The sequence below is a fragment of the Ochotona curzoniae genome, unplaced genomic scaffold (genome assembly GCF_017591425.1).
Source record: "Ochotona curzoniae isolate NIBS_2020 unplaced genomic scaffold, NIBS_Ocur_1.0 contig_1328, whole genome shotgun sequence".
Lineage (NCBI taxonomy): Eukaryota > Metazoa > Chordata > Mammalia > Lagomorpha > Ochotonidae > Ochotona > Ochotona curzoniae.
In genome coordinates this window covers 492802-513622 of record NW_024465041.1, presented here as the reverse complement: position 1 = coordinate 513622, position 20821 = coordinate 492802, and the positions used below count along the sequence as shown (strand labels likewise).

The 20821-nt window shown below is 42.5% G+C and overlaps 1 protein-coding gene across 1 annotated transcript in view; it reads left to right on the top strand.

Moving 5' to 3' along the window:
• Positions 1–20821, top strand: part of BFSP2 (beaded filament structural protein 2) — a 65036-nt gene that overhangs the window by 35050 nt on the left and 9165 nt on the right. Inside the window, exon 6 of the mRNA XM_040966129.1 lies at positions 6941–7161. Within this exon, the coding sequence (XP_040822063.1) occupies positions 6941–7161 (221 nt within the window). The remainder of the gene's footprint in view (positions 1–6940; positions 7162–20821) is intronic.

The window sequence follows — 20821 nt, the reverse complement described above, 5'->3', positions numbered from 1 at the left end:
CTGTGCTCAGAATGAGTTTTTATTAGATCTCACATATGATAGAGAACAGATGGGACTTGCCTTTCTGTGTCTGATTTTATTTATTTAGCATGATCTCTGGTCTCACTCATGCTACTGCAGATGACTATATTTCATTCCCCGCTTTCATGGCTGAGCAGTACTCCACTATGGCTAGATCCCACATTTTCTTTATCCATTCGTATGCTCATGTTTACTTTGGTTGATCTAACATCTTGGCTATTGCAAACAGTGCTGCAATAAACAGTGGAAGAAGTATCTCTTTGATAACTACTTTTTATGCTTGTGTCTTTTGAATATATACCCAGTGGTGGCATTTGTTGGGTCCTATGGCAGTTCTGTTTATGGATTCTTAAGAAATCTCTACACTATTTTGCACAGTTGTAAAAACTCACATTCATATCCGCAGTATACAATAGTTTGCCTTTCTCTGCATTCTAACATTTATTTCTTTGTGTCATTTTGATGGGGGAGAGAGTTTTTTATTTTTACTGTGGTTTTGATTTCATTACTCAGGTGTGCATATTGATTTCGAGCATTTTTTAACATAGTGGCTGATCACTTTTTTTTTTTTTTTGAGAACTGGAGGTCCTTTGGCCATTTAATGATTGGACTATTTGTTTCTTCGTTGTTGAGCTTTTTGAGTTGATATTTTCAGAATATTAATTTTTGTTAGATAAATAGCTATCAACTATTCTGTTCTGTTGGATGTCTTCACTCTATTGATTTGTATTTTTTTGTTTGTTTTTGGGTGTTTTTTTTTTTTTTTTTGCTCTGAAGAATATTACTTGTCTAGCTTTGCTCCTGTTGACTATGCTTTTGGGGTTTTACCCCCAAAATTACTGTCTTAAAGTGTTTCCTTCATGTTTCTTCTACCAGTTTCATGGTTTCAGGCCTTACACTTGGCCTCTGATCTATTTTGAGATGATTTTTTGTATGTACCTTATGTATTCTTCCACATAGATATGCCTAATTTTTCCAGCAACATTTACCGGCAAGATCCAAGATTCTCCTTTCTCCAACGTGTATTCTTGAAAACTGTCAAAAGTCCGTTGGCTGTATGTTGTATATTGCATTCTGTACTCTTTTATTCTTTATTGTTCTATAAGTTATCTTTTATGCTAGTACTATGCTGTTTTAATCACTGTATATCTTTGTAGCCTACTTTGAAATAAGATATTGTAATGCTTCCAGATTCCTTTTTTTTTTCAAAATCACTTTAATTATTATGTGACTTTTGTAATTCCAGATTTTTTTTTTCTAATTCTATGAAGAATGTCATTTGGTATTTTAACATGGAATAGAAATTATGTTGTAGCTATACGTTACTTTAGGTGGTATGGACATTTTGATAACATGAAACCATGATATGATAGGAATATCTTTTTATTTTTGTGATTTTTTGTGCTGGATAACAATAGTAAAAGTGAACATCCTTGTCATTTTGCATATCTGAGGGGAAATGATTTCACCTTTTACCATTCAATATGATATTGGCTCTTGTTTTTTTTTTTTCACATATACAGCCTCTGTGGTTTTTATGTGTATTTATTCTACAGAATCTGCGGAGAATTTAAAAATTTTAAATGTGATTTATTTTTTCTTTTTTTATTATTATTTTTAAAGATTTTTTTTTTTTTTATTTTCATTGGAAAGGCGGATATACAGAGGGGAAAGACAGAGAGGAAGATCTTCCATCCAATGATTCACTCCCACGTGAGCGCAATGGCCGATGCTATGCCGATCCGAAGCCAGGAGCTTCTTCCAGGTCTCCCACGCGGGTGCAGGGTACCAAAGCCTTGGGCCGTCCTCGACTGCTTTTCCAGGGCCACAGGCAGGGAGCTGGAAGGGAAAAGGGGGCCGCCGGGATTAGAACCGGCGCCCACATGGGATCCCGGGCGAGCAAGGCAAGGACCTTAACCACTTGTGCCACCGTGCCGGGCCAATTTATTTTTTCTTTAACATAGTTATTTATTCAAAAAGCAGAATTGCACACACACACACACACACACACACATCCTCCATCTGCTAGTTTACTTTCCAGATGTTTGTAATGATTTGGGACTTGGCCTGGGGAAATTCAAGAGCCTGGAACCCCATCTGGATCTCCCATGAGGGTGGTAGAGACCCAATTACTTGGACTATCCATCATGGCTTTCTCAGGCACATTAGTGGGAAGCTGGATGAAGGCAGAGTAGCTGGGACTTAGTTCACACCATGATTGTAAGTGACCATTGCAATCATTGGCTTAACCTACTGTGCCACAATGCCAAACCTCCCTCCTCATCTAATCATAAAAGGATGTTGAATATTTTTTCTAACGCTCTTGAGATTAGGGGCTGGCATTATGCTATACCAGGTAAAGCTGCTGTCCGTGATGTCAACATGCCATCTGGGCAGGGGTTCGTGTCTTTTCTGTTCCATTTCCAGTCCAGCTCCTGGAACAAGATCTGGGAAAAGTAGCAGAGGACAAACACTTGGGTTTCCACTGCCCATGTGGGAAACTGAAAAAACTCTTGGCTGCTGGTTGTAGCCTGGCTCAGCCCTGGCTGCTGTGACCATCTAGAGTGAATCAGCTGATGGAAGATTCTCTCTCCCTCTCATTCTGTTTCCCCTCACTCTGTAGCTCTGACTTTTAAATGATAAATTAAAAAAAAATCTATTGAGATAATCATATGATTTTGTACATTGATTCTGTGTTTTTCCCTCTCACCATTATCCCAAATATTATCGTGGTAGTATAGTCCTTCAGTAACAGTTAAGGTTTAATATTCTGCTGTTTAAGTGTATCATGTTATTTTAGGCATAGGCAAAGGTAAAAAATCTAATATTGTATATTCCAGATTCATTTCCTTTTTCATTGGGAATCTTCCTTTGATTTAAGAGTGGAAATTCATACTGCAAATTTATCCTTAATGTGTGGCATAACTATCACCATTATGTAGTTCATATATATAAACATATAATATATATTTACTTATATATTCATTTTAAAGTTTTTTTTTTCATATTGTTTACATGGTTGAGAGGGATGTTTGCCAATGTGGGTCTCTGATTAGGTTGGCGAGGTCATGTAAGAAGGAAGGTGGATGGGACACATATTGCAGTATTTTTTTTTTTTTTTGTCCTGTGTTCGTGAAGATGGGGAGACGACCATCTCTTGCTATCAAACAGCTACATCAGCACTGGGGCTGAGGACTAGTCGGCAAAGTCTACCATAGTGCATCACAGACACAAGAACATGCTACAGAGCTTGACCAGGAGAATTGTCCAGGCTGATCTGCTTTCCATCCTCTGATAAAGCAGTTAACAGCCCCTGCTTGCCTAGATGAGCTGGCAGTCATACGCTCCCACCAACCTTGAACATCTGAACATATTGTTTGCTGCACTGAGGAGGCCCAGTTCTGATAAATGCACTGCAAAATCAGACTACTACACATCTTGTGATTTTTCCCTGTGGCGGGGGCCTGAGTCCAGGGTCAGAGTCTTGTGGTCCAGTCAGGGGGTCCCCCAAGAAAATTCACTGGGGTGACCTCAGACTTAATTCTTAAGTGTGCCAGCTAATGTGGGGTCAGGTGCAGTCTGTCACTGCATGAGTTAATGCAAATATTGGTAGATGCAGCTTGGTCAGTTCTGCCTCAGCCCTGATCCCACAGGAACTGATAGGTGCTGTGGCCCAGCCAGCCTGCCATAGAGCCAGTCATCATACTTAGTGTGGAGTAAGGGAAATCCCAAGGCTATGGGACTGTATCATAAAATGATAATAATAAAAAAGATGATGAAAACATGATTTAATAAAATCTATAGATAGATTAATAGATTGTATTACAAAACAGGCCCCCTCTATGTGTTGCCTATAAGAAAACACTTCTCATAAGCAAAGCTATACACAAACTGAAATTGAAAGATGGAAAAGGAGATCTTGTGCTGACAGAAAGGAAAAATGTTCTATTGTAGCCATTCTAATATCAGATAATACAGACTTTGACATGAAAAGCATTTGAAAATGAAGAAAGACACCACATATTAGGTATCTATTCAGCAAGAGTAATGAAAATAAATGTAAATGTGTCAAAATCAACGGCAGCTAGCTATGCGAAACAGTTGTTATAGACATAAGGGTAAATATAGACACCAATACACTAATAGTTGGGAATCTTAACATCCCACTAAATTCAATGGACAAATTAAAGAGACAGAAATTCAGCAGAAGGCCGGACACCGTGGCCTAGCGGCTGAAGTCCTCGCCTTGAACACACTGGGATCCCATATGGGTGCTGGTTCGAATCCTGGCAGCCCTGCATCCCATCCATCTCCCTGCTTGTGGTCTGGGAAAGCAGTGAGTCTGGCCCAAAACCTTGGGACCCTGCACCCATGTAGGAGACCTGAAAGAAGCTCTTGGTTCATGGCTTTGGATCAGTTCAGCTCCGGCCATTGCAGTTACTTGAGGAGTGAATCAATGGACAGAATATCTTCCTCTGTGTCTCTCCTCCTTTCTATATATATCGGACTTTGAAAAAAGAAAGAAAGAAAGAAAGGATGAAAAGAAGAAAGAAAGGAAAAGAAAAGAAAAGAAAGAAAGAAGCTCAGCAGAACAGAGCTCATCAGATAATGACCAAACGGACTTAATTGATGTCTACTGAGCTTTCAAACTATATCCTGCAACTATAGGGTGAAATGCTCTATAGCAATACATGAGGTTATTTGGTCCATAGTATAAGATTAGCTCTTTGCTTATTTGTTGCTTTTTTTTTTTTTTTTTGGCCAATCCGCCTATTGATGAAAGTAGGGTATTGAAGTTTCCTGTTATTATTATTTTGTTGGAGTTTATTTTTATTGGAGTCTATGTTTTCCTTTAGCTCCATGAACAACTATTTTAAATAGCCAGGTGCCCCAGCACTGAAGGCATGTACATTTACTGTAGTCAATACTTCTAATTGACCTCAGTGATTACTGAATACCTTTTATCTCATAATATTTTTCACACTGAAGTCTATTTTGTGTGATCCTAGAATGCATACACCTGTTTGTCTTTCCTTTCTCTTAGAATGGAGTAGCCTTCTCATTTTTTTTCACTTCCATCTGTGTGGATCTTTGTTGGTGAGGCTGTTTCTGCTATGCAGCAAAGATGGGTGTTGCTTTTTAATCCATTCAGCCAGTGTATATTTTTCAATCGCAGAGTTTAAGATATTTGCATTCAGGGTTATTACTGAAAGTTAATGACTTGATACTATTTTTTCCATAAATATTCCTAGTGTTTGCTCTGGGTTTTCTTTGTACCCTTTCCTGCAGTTTTTCCACCTTTGAATTCTTTCATTATGCTGCTTATCATTCTCTTTCTGTATGTAACACATTCTTAAGCATCACTTGTAGGGATGAGCAGATGCTGACAAATTCTTTCAACTTTGTCTTAGAATGTCTTTTTTAAAGTTTTGTATTCATGTGTAAATCAGAGTTTAGCTGGATAAAGTATCTGGGCTGACAGTTTCTTTTTAAACCTGCACTGTGTCTCTCCAGTCTCTCTCACTTTGTGGGGATTCTGAGGCAAAATCAGCTATTAGTATGTATAGGGTAATTGAAGGCTACCTGATGTTGATCTTGTGTACCTTTTTAAATCTTTATGTTTTACCGTTGAAAGTTTAGCTATAATATGTCATTGTGAAGACAAGTTTTGACAACAATGTCTGTTAGGAGTTCTATGTGTTTCCCGTGCTTGGATGCATCTTCGTTTCTCCATGTAAGGGAAGGGATTATTATCGTTATTATTATTAGTATTAGTATTAGTATTAGTATTTCACTGAGTAAGCCTTCCAGTTAATTCTTTCTTTCTGCACCCTCCAGAACTCTAAAAATATATTTTTCATTGTGCTATTTTGCAGACTGTGCTGTTTCCTAAGCATTGTCTTCTATCTTAGATATTCTTTCTTCTGCAACCCCAACTTTGTTATTGAGGCTTTCCTTTGTGTTTTCTTTTTGGTGTGTTGAATTTTCTGTTCCCATACTTTAAATTTCTCTTCAGCATGTCAAATCTCTTTGCAAAACTTTTCATACATATGATGTAATTGTTTACTACAAATGTTTGTTTCTGCATGCTTCTGTGTAATTCTATGATCATTTTTTTTCTTATTTTCAGATATTTCATCAGCCTCTTCATATTCACATTCTAATATTGCAGAATTGCTTTGTTTCTCTTGGGGTGTCATAATGCATTCCTTGTTTTGTTTCTTGTACATTGTGTTTGTTGTAAGCGTTTCTGGAAGCATTTGTTTTTCTCTTCTGGCTGTTTTTTCCTTTGAAGAAGCTTATCTGTGTCTCATAGTCTCAGATGTGTGTAACACCTGCTGCCAGATCACCAGTCCCAATTCAAAGTCAGTGGGAAGCATGATTTCATCCTGTTGACATAACTATATAATGGAGTGCTCCATTGCAGAGCCAGTTATTCATAATGGTCACTGTAACCATATGGTCTTCAAAATGGTGGCTTCTCACTAGTTCCTACAGTTTTGATTTAAAGTCTGTTTTATCTAAGATCAAACTTGAGAATGGAAGGGTGCCAGCAAGTTGTGAAGGGAACCATTTTTACACATCATGATTTAGGTCTGGAATATACTTCCAGTAATAAAATGCAGTAGTGAGTCCATGACTTGGCGAAGAGGTTTATGTTGAACTTGACAATGTCGGAGTATGGGAGTATGGTGGAGGCCAATTGAAGCAGATTGAGAATATGCAGCTCAAAGTGACTCAATATTGGGTGGTAAGCAGCAGAGCAAGCGGGGTGGCAACGATGTGTTGGAAGGCGCTAAGGAACGGATTGCAGGGCAAAGTGGGGAAAGGAATAGTTATATAAGGGTCTCAAGGCAGTTCCACGTTCAAGGGTTCAGCCAATGGACATTAGGCTTGGACCAGGTCTGCTCTTTTGTAGAAACGGGGCCTGGAGAACACCTTGCATGACGCCAAGCACTGGCATGACATGGAGCTTCAGAACCTGGGCGCTGTGGTGAGCAGGTTGGAGGCGGAACTGGGTGAGATCCGTGCGGAGGCAGAACAGCAGCAGCGGGAGCGTGCACTGTTGCTGGCCCGCAAGAGCCAGCTACAGAAAGACGTAGCATCTTATCACGCCCTGCTAGACAGGGAGGAGAGCAGGTGCGTATTGGTTTTCCTTTCATCATGTATTTTTAAAACGATTTGTTTTATTTGAAAGGAAGAGTTACACAGAGAAAAGTAGAGACAGAGAGAGAAAAGTGCCACCCATTTTTTTTTTTCACTCTCCAAATTGCTACAGTGAATAAAGATAAGCTGATTCAAATCCAGGAACCAGAAGCTTCTTTTGGGTCTTTCACATAGGTGCAGGCGTCCAAGGACTTAACCATGCTTTCCAAGGCCACAGCAGGGAGCTGAATTGAAAATGGAGCATCTGGGACATGAACCGGGCACCCATATGGGATGCTGGCACCGCACACAGAGGCTTAGTCTAATGTGTGTATAGCACCCCTCCCTTTAACTATAAAAGAGGTGCATATTAACGGACTTGAAAATAATTTCTTTTATGTAGTATAAAAGTAATTCATAAATAAGATAAAAAGAAAAATCACTTCAAACTCCCATCCCCGTATCACACTCCAGTTTTTTTTCTATTTACATACAAACATTTGTATGTTTACACATACATATGTACTCATATGAATATATACCTAGGACATACATAACAACTGGGAATTTTTATAAAATGCACGTTTGCTTTAGTATATCTAGGATGAACCTGAGCTTCTGTGTTTCTATAAACCTCTTCTCCCTGCAGTGATGCCTATTCAGTTCATCCAGGGCCCTCAATTTGAGTAAATTCACAATTTGAGTAAATTCACACTCCATATTTATTTAAGAGTCCAAGAAATGGGAGATCCAGGCTGTGCCATGATACTTTCAAGAATCAAGTTCTCCATCTTTTCAAAATATTATGATATATAAAATATTTTGTCTTTTTTATTGTCACCCCCCCGGTTCATCTCACAGATGGTTGCAATGGCCAGAATTGGGACAGACCAGATTTGGGTATCCCACATGGGCGGCAATAAGCCCAACACTTCAGCCAGTTTCTATTTTTTTTTTTTTGAGAAGCTGGAACATAAATCAATGCCATATATGGTGCTGGCAGTGCAGGTGGTGGCTTTATTTGCCACCCCTGCAGCCAAATGTCTTTCAATTCCAACTGCACTAAATATTTGGAGCATCCTTGTACATATGCGCATGAAAGCATAAACTTAAACTAGGATCTTAATTTTCTCATCAACCCTTTACAGAAATCCATGTCCCTTCTTTTATTACAGTTATGTATCATCAAATTTCTCTCCCAGTTTCTTCTTGTGGGTTGTATTTTATAGGCGATAAAATAATAAGTGTAAGAACCAACTTTTAGATCATATGGCCCAATCTCTCATGATTCAAGCACCAACATAAAGGCCTCATGTGGAAAAATATTTGTCCATTATCACACAAGGAGATGGAGGCAGTCTGGGACTGGAGCCCAAGTCTCCTGGCTCTTTCTGAGAATGTCACGCATTTTCACCAGCAAATGAAAGAGCCACATGGAAGCCACCTGAGTCCTGCTTCTTTCAAAGGGAAAGCACATGAGGCTGCTTCTTTTTATTATATTTATTTTTGTGGATTATAAAGTCACTTGTTCCTGACAGAGGCATTTGTTTTCAAATACCTATGAGCATCTAAATAAGCATACAGTCATTTTAAGCAAGCACAAAATATACTTAGGATGTATTCACATCAAGGATACATTGATTCATTTTGTAAGTGCCTGAGTTTTGGAAGTAATTCATAAATAACTAAAATAAAACTATTTTTTTAAAAAAAATTATTTTATTTTTATTGGAAAGGAGGATATACAGAGGGTAAAGACAGAGAGGAAGATCTTCCGTCCGATGATTCACTCCCCAAGTGAGCGCAATGGCCGATGCTATGCTGATCCGAAGCCAGGAGCTTCTTCCGGGTCTCCCACACGAGTGCAGGGTCCCAAAGCTTTGGGCCATCCTCAACTGCTGTCCCGGGCCACAAGCAGGGAGCTGGATGGGAAGTGGAGCTGCTGGGATTAGAACCGGTGTCCATATGGGATCCCGGGCGTGCAAGGCGAGGACCTTAACCACTGCGCCATTGTGCAGGCACAAGATAAAACTTAACTGTTTATCTCCCCTCTCCCAAACTGTGCCAGAACTATGTAATTTTCTCTGTTTTACAGACAGAAACAACATTCCAGTGAACTTGAATTTGAATATGAATTATTTACTCAAGGTGACACACTAATAACCGTACAGCAATCATTTTAAATCCTGAACTGTCTTACATACAAATACATTTTCATGAGACATATGCCTGTTCCATAAATTTGCTGTGTTATCCTATCAGTTTTGCTCATATATATATTTTTTACTTGTCTCTGTGTGTGCTTCTTTTGCAGTTAGTGGCATAATATTCCATTTTCACGAAGAAATGCTACCATTGGCCAATGAAGTTGCTTAAGGATTTTCTGCTGCAGTTCAATCTCTGATGATTTCCTAGTTGATCAGGTTTGAACAAAAAGTTTCCTGGGAGTGGAAAGGGTCCCTTTGCTCCAACTGAAGGAATCTGTAGCTTGAACAACCTCTCTTGTACCTTTGACAAATAAAAGCGTTGTGTCTGGCTTCTAGTCTGGCAGCCTTAGCTGATTTATCTTCCAGTAGGATTGGACATCACCTCCTACGCATGCCTTTCTTTGCTCATAGAACAAAACCCAATGGCCTATGGAGGGGTCTTTTAATGTATCTTCATTTTTCTTGCCACCCAAACACTAACTGCTCTTACATTCATCAAAGTGCTACCTAGAGAAAAACCATACTCGTGGAAGGCAGGATTGCCATGGTATGGAGAAAAAAAAAAAAAAAACACCACTTACTCTTTAATGTGCTCTGCCACATATTTCTATGCAGATACACACAATTTTATTCTCTACTGACACATCTTCAGTGGAAGCCCGTGGGGAAATCATTAATGTTGTGGTGCATCACCACACCTCCAACCTCAGAATTTTCATCTAGCATACTTTTTTTTTAAAGATTTATTTTTATTATTTTTTCATTGGAAAGGTGGATATACAGAGAGGAGAGACAGAGAGGAAGATCTTCCGTCCGATGATTCACTCCCCAAGTGAGCGCAACGGGCTGATACTATGCCGATCCGAAGCCAGGAGCCTCTTCCGGGTCTCCCACGCGGGTGCAGGGTCCCAAAGCTTTGGGCCGTCCTCGACTGCTTTCCCAGGCCACAGGCAGGGAGCTGGAAGGGAAGCGGGGCTGCCGGGATTAGAACCGGCGCCCACATGGGATCCCGGGCGTGCAAGGCGAGGACCTTTAACCACTTGCGCCACCGCGCCGGGCCCTTCATCTAGCATACTTTATGGAGCTCTTTTTAAGGGACCTGGGCCAGACAAGTGCAGTTTATAAATCTGTCAATCTCTGGCAAGGGTATCCTGCATCCTGATCAAATTGAAGCCCAGACCTGTGCCTTACTACAAACTCTTGGTTGTTTCTGAGACTGTAGAAACAAAAAGCTGAGACAGTTCCATGTTAATTTTTGAATTTTATTTCAATCTTTTATAATTCGATCTGTTTTACAGGATTGGAAAAACATCCAAACTGACTTTGTCCTTGTGTGATATTAATCCATTCAGGGGTGTACTCGCTATGGGCTCACTGGAAGGCCTTCACACCCAAGATTCCAAACAGTCAAGGTTTCACAAACGAAAGAAATCACATTTATTCTTAAAAAGCCAAAAGGAAAAGTCATGCAAAAAAAAAAAAAAACAACTACCCTACAGCAAACAAATAACAACACAAAATGGGATCTCCCTGTTAGAAAAGCTTCAAATGATTTTCCTTTCTCCTGACAAGAACACAGACATTGTATTGACATGGGCAGAAAACCATTTCTAGCTCGGCAGCATCTTTAAATAATTTAATTTGTTGTTTGAGGCACAGAAATAGCCAAGATACCACCCACTACCACCTGGAAGCAAAGTAGCTGTCTTTGTAGCTGCATTGAACATTGAACCATTGAACTTTGCATAACCAAACCACTTGGGTGAAAAGGCCCTTCCAAAATAAAGTTCGGCTGTCCTTGCTGTGGTTTGCACACCAGACACTGAGGTTAGTTTCTTTCCTTCCTGTAAATATTAGGTTTTTGCCCCCACTTCCCAGCTATCCTCCAAGTTCCTAGCTTACAAAAAGCTGGACACTTGGAAGGTAAGAACGATAAAAGTTCCGCCCTCAAAGAGAGGCACTTCTGTGTCTGATTGGCCAGGTAGTTACCATGGTTTGGAAGTCACACCCCTCTAACTCTCCACCACATGGTATGGCATGCAGAGTGGAGTGTTCTAAAGTCTCTCCTTGTCTTGATTTCCAAGAACAGCATGGAGAGATAGGCATACTGGTGCTTCCTGTGCCTACCAACAGATCATGGTATTTCTAGCATGTCTTCACTAAGACGTCCAAAAAGGAACTGCTGGTTTGCAGAACTAGCCTTGTTTAAATAAGACTTCCTCTCAAAACATTTTGATCTGTTACACTTTGGCAGGGATTCAATGACAGGTACAAGAGAGGCTATTATTCAATAGATGTTAGCAACAGAACTATTTTTTGAAGCAGATCAGAGCAGACTTCCATTGTATTTCTACTAAGTAGAGTCAAATGCTGATTCCACAACAGGCACCTCCACTGGCCTCCAGCTTGATTCTGGAGGAAAGTGTGAATTCTTTTTTTTTTAAAGATTATTATTATTATTATCCTTTAATGATACAGTTCCATAGGCTCCTGGGATTTCCCTTATCCCAGCTCCAATTTCCAACCCCACCTAGTTCCTCTATATCATTACTAAAGTATAGTTCTTCATACACAGTCATATGTTCATCATCACAGGCATGGACAACGGCAGAGAGTCCAGCAAACTATTGTCAAGATATAGTGAACAGTTTCATTGTGAGTCCATTTTTGTCTGGCAGTAGAAATGCATATTACATTGTATCCTCACATCTGGATGTTAGTCTCCATTTCATAGCTACTGTATATCCCCTCTAATGAAAAGTCATAATACAAAATCAACAATAGAAAGAAAAGTAGAAATTTACAATGCCATGAAGTTAAATAACATGTTACTAGATATGACAGTCTCCATTACAAGTTACTATACATCTGCATAAATGAAAAACCACAAAACAAAATCAACATGAGGAAGAAGAAAGAAATTAATAACACTAAGAAGTTAAATAACATGCTACTAAATGACTAACGTGTAGTTGAAGAAATGAAAATAAAGAACCTTCTTGCAGAAAATGATGCTAATGTACGATCTATGAGTCATTGAAGAATTTAATCAAAAGAAAGTGTTTTGAAGACATGAAAGTGGCAGAAAACATCAAAACCCATGCAATATAGTTTCCACTGATTTTTATTGTTGAAATGTGTCTCTTCTAGACAACAAATAGATGGGTTTTGTTGTTTAATCCAGTCTATGAATCTATGACGTTTGATTGAGCTTAAGCCATTTACATTCAGGGTTAACATTTTAGCAATGGGTTGTTCATTGGTTTAGTTTTCTGTTGTCCTTATCAATATTGCTTGCACATCTGCTGGCTTTGAGGCTGAAAATTTTTTCACACCATGGTTCTTTAATTAATTCATTAATTATTGTTATTTTTTAAATAATGGTTGATCAGAGCAGGAAGGATCAAGATTCAGGAAAAATTGGATGAATTCATTGCTTCCAAATTTACTATTTCTTCCTGCTGTTTCTAGGGTAAGGGAAGAAACAAAAGGGAAAACCACTCACAATTTTTCACATGTCCCAGAACCCAGGGATGACAAACTGCTACCTCATATTCACCCAGAGTCTCGATGTGCACATATTCAGAAGGTTCTGTCCAAGTGGTTTGGATAGTTCTGAAATGCTGCTGATCTCACCAATCCAGGGATGATGTTTCCCTCCAAACGTCCATTGGCTCCATTCACCAAAATTATTTGCTGTCATAGCTTATTTGGGGTTGTTGTCCAATTAGTTCTGTTCTTCTGCTACAGCACCAAATGTGCTGTCTTAATCTCCTTTTACAACAGGGCCTGTGTCCACTCCTTCACCTTTTTCGTTAAGTAGGGCATGTTGTTGCAGGTGAGTCCAAGAAGCTGGGCCAGGTATCCCAAGCATTGCTGGATCTCCCACCCCTGAGGCTCACGAACCTGACACCCAACTAGTAGGAAGGTCCTGGGAACCAGGCCAGGAGACCAAAGTCCCACAGGATCCCCCAACCATGGGGCCCATGAACCAGGCACCCTCCTAGTAGGAGGGCCCTGGGACCCAGGTCAGGAGACCTAATCCCCACCAGATTCCCACCTTGGGGTTCATGAAACAATCACCCACCTAGAAGGTGGGCCCCAAGATCTGGGCCAAATGGCCCACACCCACCAGTTCCCTTGCCCCCAGCTCAGGAAACCATCTCCCACCACTCATGTGGGCCACATGACCTGAGCCAATCTACCCAAGCACTGTCAGATCCCCTGTCCCTAGGATTCATGTACCTGGCCCCTACTTGATCCAGGCTAGCCTGACTCAGCTCACCTGAACTTCTGCAGTCTTATTGTGCTGTCTGACCTAATCTAGTCTGCTCCCTGTTCCAGCTCCTGTTGGTAGGTACTGCAGCCTATCTCAGCCCAGCCTGATTGCTCTCTCGGTCCTAGTGTGTACTGGCTGGTGTTGCAGCCTGATATAGCTCCTCTTGTCCCCTGCCCTGCTTCTCAGATCTGCCAGTGAGTGTTATGTGCTAGGCCAGACTGGTCTGTACCCAGACCTGACCCACATGTATGCCAGTGGATACTGCAACCTGACATGGTTGGGATGCTTTTTGCCTTGAACTTGCACTCTTACCAGTGGGTCATTGGCCCAGGTTGATGTTGTCCACCTCATGTCTTGGCGAGAACAGAGGACTTGCTCAGCCAGCCACACCCATTCTGGTTCTTGTTGTTGATTGTTGTAGTCCAGTGCTATCTGGTCTGCGCCCAGACACAGTTTTCATGCGGTTCAGCAGGGGTCAGGACCTAGTCTGGCCTGTTCTACACCAAAACTGGCTCTCAGAAGTACCAGTAGGGGCTGGAGTTAAGCCCAATCTGTCGCTCTGCTATCCCAGTGCATACCCATGCTGGTGCAGTCTGTAGCCATTTACAGTCATGCCTGTTACACTCAGTCCTACTCTCGTTCTCACCAGTGGGAACCACAGCCCAACTGGGGTGCCCCCTTAGCTCTCCAGCAAGGCCTGACCCTATTCTCAGTTCTAGGAGCCAGTAGAGATTGCAGTTCCACAGGGGTGAGCCCACATTGGCCCCACAGATTCTGCTAACACACCAACTTTTCTCATTTTTGCTCTCTCCTCCAAACCACTTTGGTGTGGGTCCCATACATTCATACACATGCCATGGACTTACCAACGGAAATCCCTCAGCTGTAATTACTAACCTGGACATAAAAACCAAAGCTCATCTCCCACTGTCACACCTGTGTGATCCTATCATCCCCTAGCTACAGGCACCCCTGTGGGCCAAAAACCCCTGACCTCCAGGATGGGACAGTCCCAAAGGTCTCCCGACCCTCCCTCCCCAAAGGAAGCCAGTTGCTCAGGTTTTCACACCTGCACCAAGGTCAGAGAGCCCCCTAGCTGGAGGTCTTGAAGGCCCCACACCATACTTTTTAGCTTTTTTTTCCATGAGCATCTGTAATACTTAACGTGTCAGTTGGTACCCAGACATTTCATTGGGCTCTTGGAATACCTGTAACAGGACAGTTTCTACACTCATCAGGGTGTACAGTTGTATGCACAGAAGGAACAGCAAAGCAGGAGAAGATAAAGCACAGCAGCAGTCATACAAGTCAAAATCAGTGTGGCCCCTATTTTTAATTCCTTTTCTCTCACCAAGTCATGAAAACTGACATTCAGATTTGATCTCAGTCAGTAGTCATCAAGAGCTACCAAGGATCCCACTAGTCTGAGGACATCTATTTACCCACACCTTTTAGGAAAATGGAAGTTTTGAGAAAGTGGTCCTCTTTAGGGTCAAATCTAGGGCTCATCAGATTTGTATGTGGAATTTAATGGGATCTCAGATAAATGCCCTTTTTTTAGTGAATGTGTCTGACACGTTGCATGAGGCATAAAAGAAATATTAGTCAGAATGGCTCCATACTTCAAAATCCTCACATGATTGATGAGCTGTGGCCAGGCTCAGGGTTCCAATGTTGGCTGAAATTTGTAACTGGACCCAACACGGTAGCATAGCAGCTAAAGTCCTCACCTTCAACACACTGGGATCCCATATGGATGCCAGTTCTAATCCTGGCAGTCCTTCTTCCCATCCAGCTCCATACTTGCAACCGGGGAAAGCAGTTGAGGATGACCCAAAGCTTTGGGACCCTGCACCCATGTTGGAAGAGGCTCCAGGCTCTAAGGATTGGCTCAGTTCCAGTTGTTGTGGCCACTTGGGGACTGACCCATTGACAGAAGATCTTCCTCTCAGTCTCTCCTCCTCTCTGTATATCTACCTTTCCAACAAAAACAAACAATCTTTTTTAAAATAGAGAAATTTGTAGCTGGCTGGCATATACCAACACAGGAGAAGGGGAAGGGATGTCCTAGTCTGTACCCTTGTACATCTTTGATTGGAAACTCAAATCTCTGATTAAAACACAGTTATGCTCAAGAAGATTTTTTTTTAAAGATTTATTTATTTTTTAACGGAAAGTTAGATTTACAGAGAGAAAGAGAGACAGAAACATCTTCCATTCACTGTTTCACTTGTCAAGTGGATGCAATGGCCAGAGATGGATTGATCCAAAGGCAGGAGCCAGGAGACAGGAGCTTCTTCTGGGTCCCCCATGCAGATGCAGGAGCCCAAGGCTTTGGGTCGTTCTCAACTATTTTCCCAGGCCACAGGCAGGGAGCAGGATGTGAAGAGGAACAGCTGGGATAGGAAATGGAGCATTCAAGGTACAGTCCAGATGAGTATTTAATGCTAGGTTATCATGCTGGGCCCACGGTAAGAGAGTAATCATCCACTATCTGAAGATGCCAGTTAAATGAGATCATATATGTTGATTATTTAACAGAGTGGTGAGCAGAAATTAGGGGGATTCCACTACAGATACTGCTGTAGACTGCACAGAAGAGCCCAGTTTTTCATTGTGCTCAGAGGAAGTCCTATGTTTTCTCCCATCACTGAGAGGGGAAAGTAATTCCTACCACAGAAAATCTTAGCTATGGTTAAAAAAGTTACATGAGACTCTTAGGAGAAGAGTCTTCCAAAACATAAAGAGTAAGAAAACACCTGATTTATGAGTAATAGATACTTTTTATTTACTTTTAAATCTATAGTTAAAAGTCTTACTTTTTTTTTATCAGCAAAGCTTAGTGTGTTCTTTCCTCAGCTTAATAAAGAAATGAAAAGCTGGGACTCTACTGGGGATGGAGAAGTTTCATTTGAGAAGTGAACAAGTAGACATGAAAAAAGATTGAAGTAGAAACTCCTCTGGGAGGAAAACCTGAGGTGGGATCTAAAAGGAGAGAGACAATGGGATTCAGAAAGTGCCTTTGATTTTTTAAAAATTATTTTATTTTATAATCTTTACATAGTTGATTAGGCCACAAAGGGACAAAGGATACAGGAAAGTGGCTAAGACCATTGTTGCCACGTTATTAGTATTTTTTTTTTCTGTACCTGGAGTAAGGAGGGAGATAAACGGAGAAGTCCCATCCAGCCTCCCACCCATTCACCCATCGCAGGGTACCCAGGGTGAGGCATGTTCTGAGGGTCCTGCTCAAGTGATTTTAATAGTTCAACAGTTCTGAATTGCTGCTAATCTTGCCATTCCAAGCATGATGAAATCTCTCCAGAACCCACTGGCTGACATAGTTCATTTTAGAGTCTCCGTTTGCCCAGATATTCACTGTCAACATATGGCTGGGGTAGTTGATTGATTTGTTCTGTCCTCCATCCTCTGCTGTGGTGTCCAGGTGTCCTCTGCAGGCTCCAATGCACTACCATAGCCTCCATGTACACCTGCATATGCTGTCCACTGCTCTGTCTGAGCCTCTGAGGAGACTCAGCTTTGGCACTTGCACTCCATGGTCAGACTATAGAAACTGTACTTCTCTAAATGGTTCTAAGATCAGGCAGTTCATTTGGGGGGATCCCCAAGGAAACTTCATCTGAGGTGATCCCAGGCCTGATTCCTGTGTATACATGCCCGTATAGGGTCCGGCAAAGCCCATTGCCCCAATCAGCTTAAGCATATGCTGTTGGTTGCAATTGCTAGGTCAGTTCTGTCTCCAGCCCTGTATTTCACATTAATGGTGTTGCAGTCTAGCCTGATTCTGCCCACCACACACAAAGCCCTCACACAAACCAATGGGAGCTGCTGCCTAGTCTGAGCAACTCCCAATAGCCTCCACCAGGCCTGCCCCTGCTCTCATTCTCATGCTTGCTAGTATGTACAGTGGACTAGGGCAGTCTGTCTCAATTCAGCTCTCATACATGTCAATGGGCATTGAAACCTAGTTCAACCCAACCAGCCCCACTGTCCAGCCCTCACATGTGGGCTTGTGCCATTCTATCTAGCCACACCTGCCCCAGTCCTGATTTTCATGCTCTCCAGTGGGAGTGACAACCACGGGGGAGATGTCCACTATTTCTCTACTGGCCACTCCCACATCATGGACTCTCCAGGTGGTTCTGCAGTTTAACTTGACAGAATTAGCCTCAGTGCCAACATCTGCCAGCTGATGTTGCGGCCAAGCCCAACCAACCCTCACCCATTCTGATTTATGCTTACACCAGTAGGAACAGTCAGCCTAGTCTGGCTTTTTCCTGATTCAGCTCACATGAGGTCCATAGGTGTTGTAGCCCTGCCGGGTCTGGTCTCCCCCCATCCCAACTCATGCTCTCCAGTGGGAGTGGCTGTCCAGCAGGGGAGCCCTCCACATTCTCCCTACCAGCTTTGTCCCCTCTCCTGGTTCTCACATGTGCTGGTTGGGCGCTGTATCCCAGTCTGGCACGGCCCACCTCACCTTGGTTATTACCAGTGAATGCTGTATCCTGGACTGACCCAGCCCACCCCCAATTTCAGCTCCCATTGGTGGGGGTTACAGTCTAGCCCAGCCTAGCAGGCATGCAATACCATCTGTAATGTGCACTGGTATGTGTTGCAACCCAACCTGGCCTGACACACACTCTGTTCTGGTGCTCGGATCTGCCAGCGGCTGATGGAAACTGATTCAGCCTGGTCCAACTCTGACCTATGCCAAATGTATGCCAGTGGGTACGGTTCCCTGGCCTAGTCTGGGCTACTCCCTATCATGGTTCTTGCATTCACCTGTAGGGACTGTGTCCTGCCAGAGGAGCTGCCTAGACTCCTCCATCAGAACCTCTCCCATTGCCAGATCTTGCACATGCCAGTGGGTCCATGCACCAGCCCTACTTAGTCCACTTTCTGTCCTAGCAGGAAAAGTGGCCTTTCCTGACTGGCCTTCAACCAATTCCGATCCTTATTGTTGGATGTTTCAGCTCAGCCAAGGCTCATCCATACCCAGGTACAGCTTACACATGGCTCAGTAGGGGCAGAGACGTAGCCTAATCCCTCCTACATCTATCCCGGTCCCCCAGAGCACCAGATGGTGCTGGAGTCCGGCAGGGCTAGATCCTAGTACCTGAGTGTTGAAACAAGGGATGGGTCATAATAGGAAGGGTCAAGACACCAACCAGCACTCGAGAACTAAGTGTAGGGGTAGATTCTGCAGGGATTAAATGGGTCCAACCCTGTTAAACTGCAAACCACCAGGTCTCTCAGTCCCCATGCTTGCCAACAAATTCAGTGGCCCAATTGCTGGGAGTCACGCTAGATTCATCCCTCACCTACACTCACATTGGCCTTATTCACGGATAACTCTAGGAAGCAAGTACATACCCTAAAAACCCTAGAATTTACTGCCAGGTGGCCAGCAGGCAATGCCTTGTGCCACCTGGTGCACTGGCTGCCCAAAAGCTCAGGAGTTGCTCACCGTGTGGCCATGGTATCCATGACTGGTGTCCATGGCCGGTGTCCATGGCCAGAATCCCAAGCATTGGATCCAACCTGGCTCAGTTACGCACCACAGCCACCATGCTGCTGAGGGCTCCTTTTACCCAAACTCCACGGTTGAACACCCACCCTCTAGGTTCCTCCAGCCACAAGGTGGTGGAGGCAACTCAGGGCCAGAGACCTAATCCCATTCCTGAAATTCCCTCATGGCAACTCACCATGGGTGGGGAAATCTCTCAGGCTTCCCAAAAGCTCAAGACTCACTCACCATGTGGTGATGGTGTCCATGGACAGAGTTCCAAGCACTGGGTCTGGCCTGGCTCAGCTATCCTTCACAACTGCTATGCTGCTGAGGGCTCAATTTACCTGAAACCTGTAGTCAAACATCCACCTCCTACGTTCCTCTTGCCACAAGGTTGTGGCTGCAGGGTGGCTGTCTTTGATTTTTTTTTTTTTTAGCAACTCTGGGATGGCCCTAACCCCTCCCCATGCCTTTCCCCTATGTCGGATTCCTCTACATTGTTGCATTATTACAGTTCATATCCAGTCATGATTCCATCATTGTGGGCATGGACCATGCAGAAAGTCCAACATCTTATTGTCCAGATAAATTGAACAGTTTCCTTGGGAGACCATCCCTGGTCTGAAAGTGGAGCTAGCAGAATATCATCCCACCCAATGAAAAGCCACAGCATAACATCAACAACAAATTACAACATTATGGAGTTAATTAACATTGTATTGAGTGACCAATATGCTACAAAATGCAAGTTCTTAACCACACCCTGTGACTACTTCATTGACATTTCAATTTTATTTTATACACAACTGGCTGCTATAACTTTAGAATGGTTATGGGGTACTATTCAGCTGCCTCATGTCTACTTTCATTTTTATACTTAGCAGTTTATAGTATTGAAGCATAATTTTTACTGAACTGCCAAGGAGACCACTGGGAATTGGACTGCCCTCATAGGCCAAGAACTCTGAGGTCATCCACTCCCTTTCAGATCTCCCACATTGATGGAAGAAGCCCAGATCCTTCCTCACAGGATTTAATGTCATTGGAACAACAGCCAGGAGCCCTGAGTGGTCCTCAGAAACAGAAGAACAGTCAACTTCCTTCAGTACTCGGGAGGGGAGCTTTCTCTGGTCCTTACTTAGTTCCAACTTAGGATCCCCACCCTCTCTTGCAATGACCATCATGGTTGCTCCGGAGCGCCACCCTCCCCCTCCCCCCCCCAATTAGATTAGATAGACAGAGACCAATAAGGAGAGCTTAGAACCAGACAGGAAAAAGTCAGCTTGGACTCCCATATACCTTCCTGAGTAGGACACAAAGATCAGTTACTCCTCACTAAGGTATTGAAAATTTGTCTGCACACCCCTCCTAAAACTGTTCTGCACCTCAATTGTTAACACACGGCATGTTAGAGTTATAAGCCACTTTGGTGTATCTTAAACATTGCCAAGTTCAGTAAAAATTATGCTTCAATACTATACATGGCTGTCTTTGATTTTTAAGTTTTCTCTGATCCCTCAGTGTGTCACTCAGATGGACAGAGTTTTCTCAGTTGGATTCCCACCTGCCAGGCTGAGCAATCTCTGTGCTGCCTACTTGAAAGTGTTATTTTTCTGGTCATTCCTGGAAATTGAACAA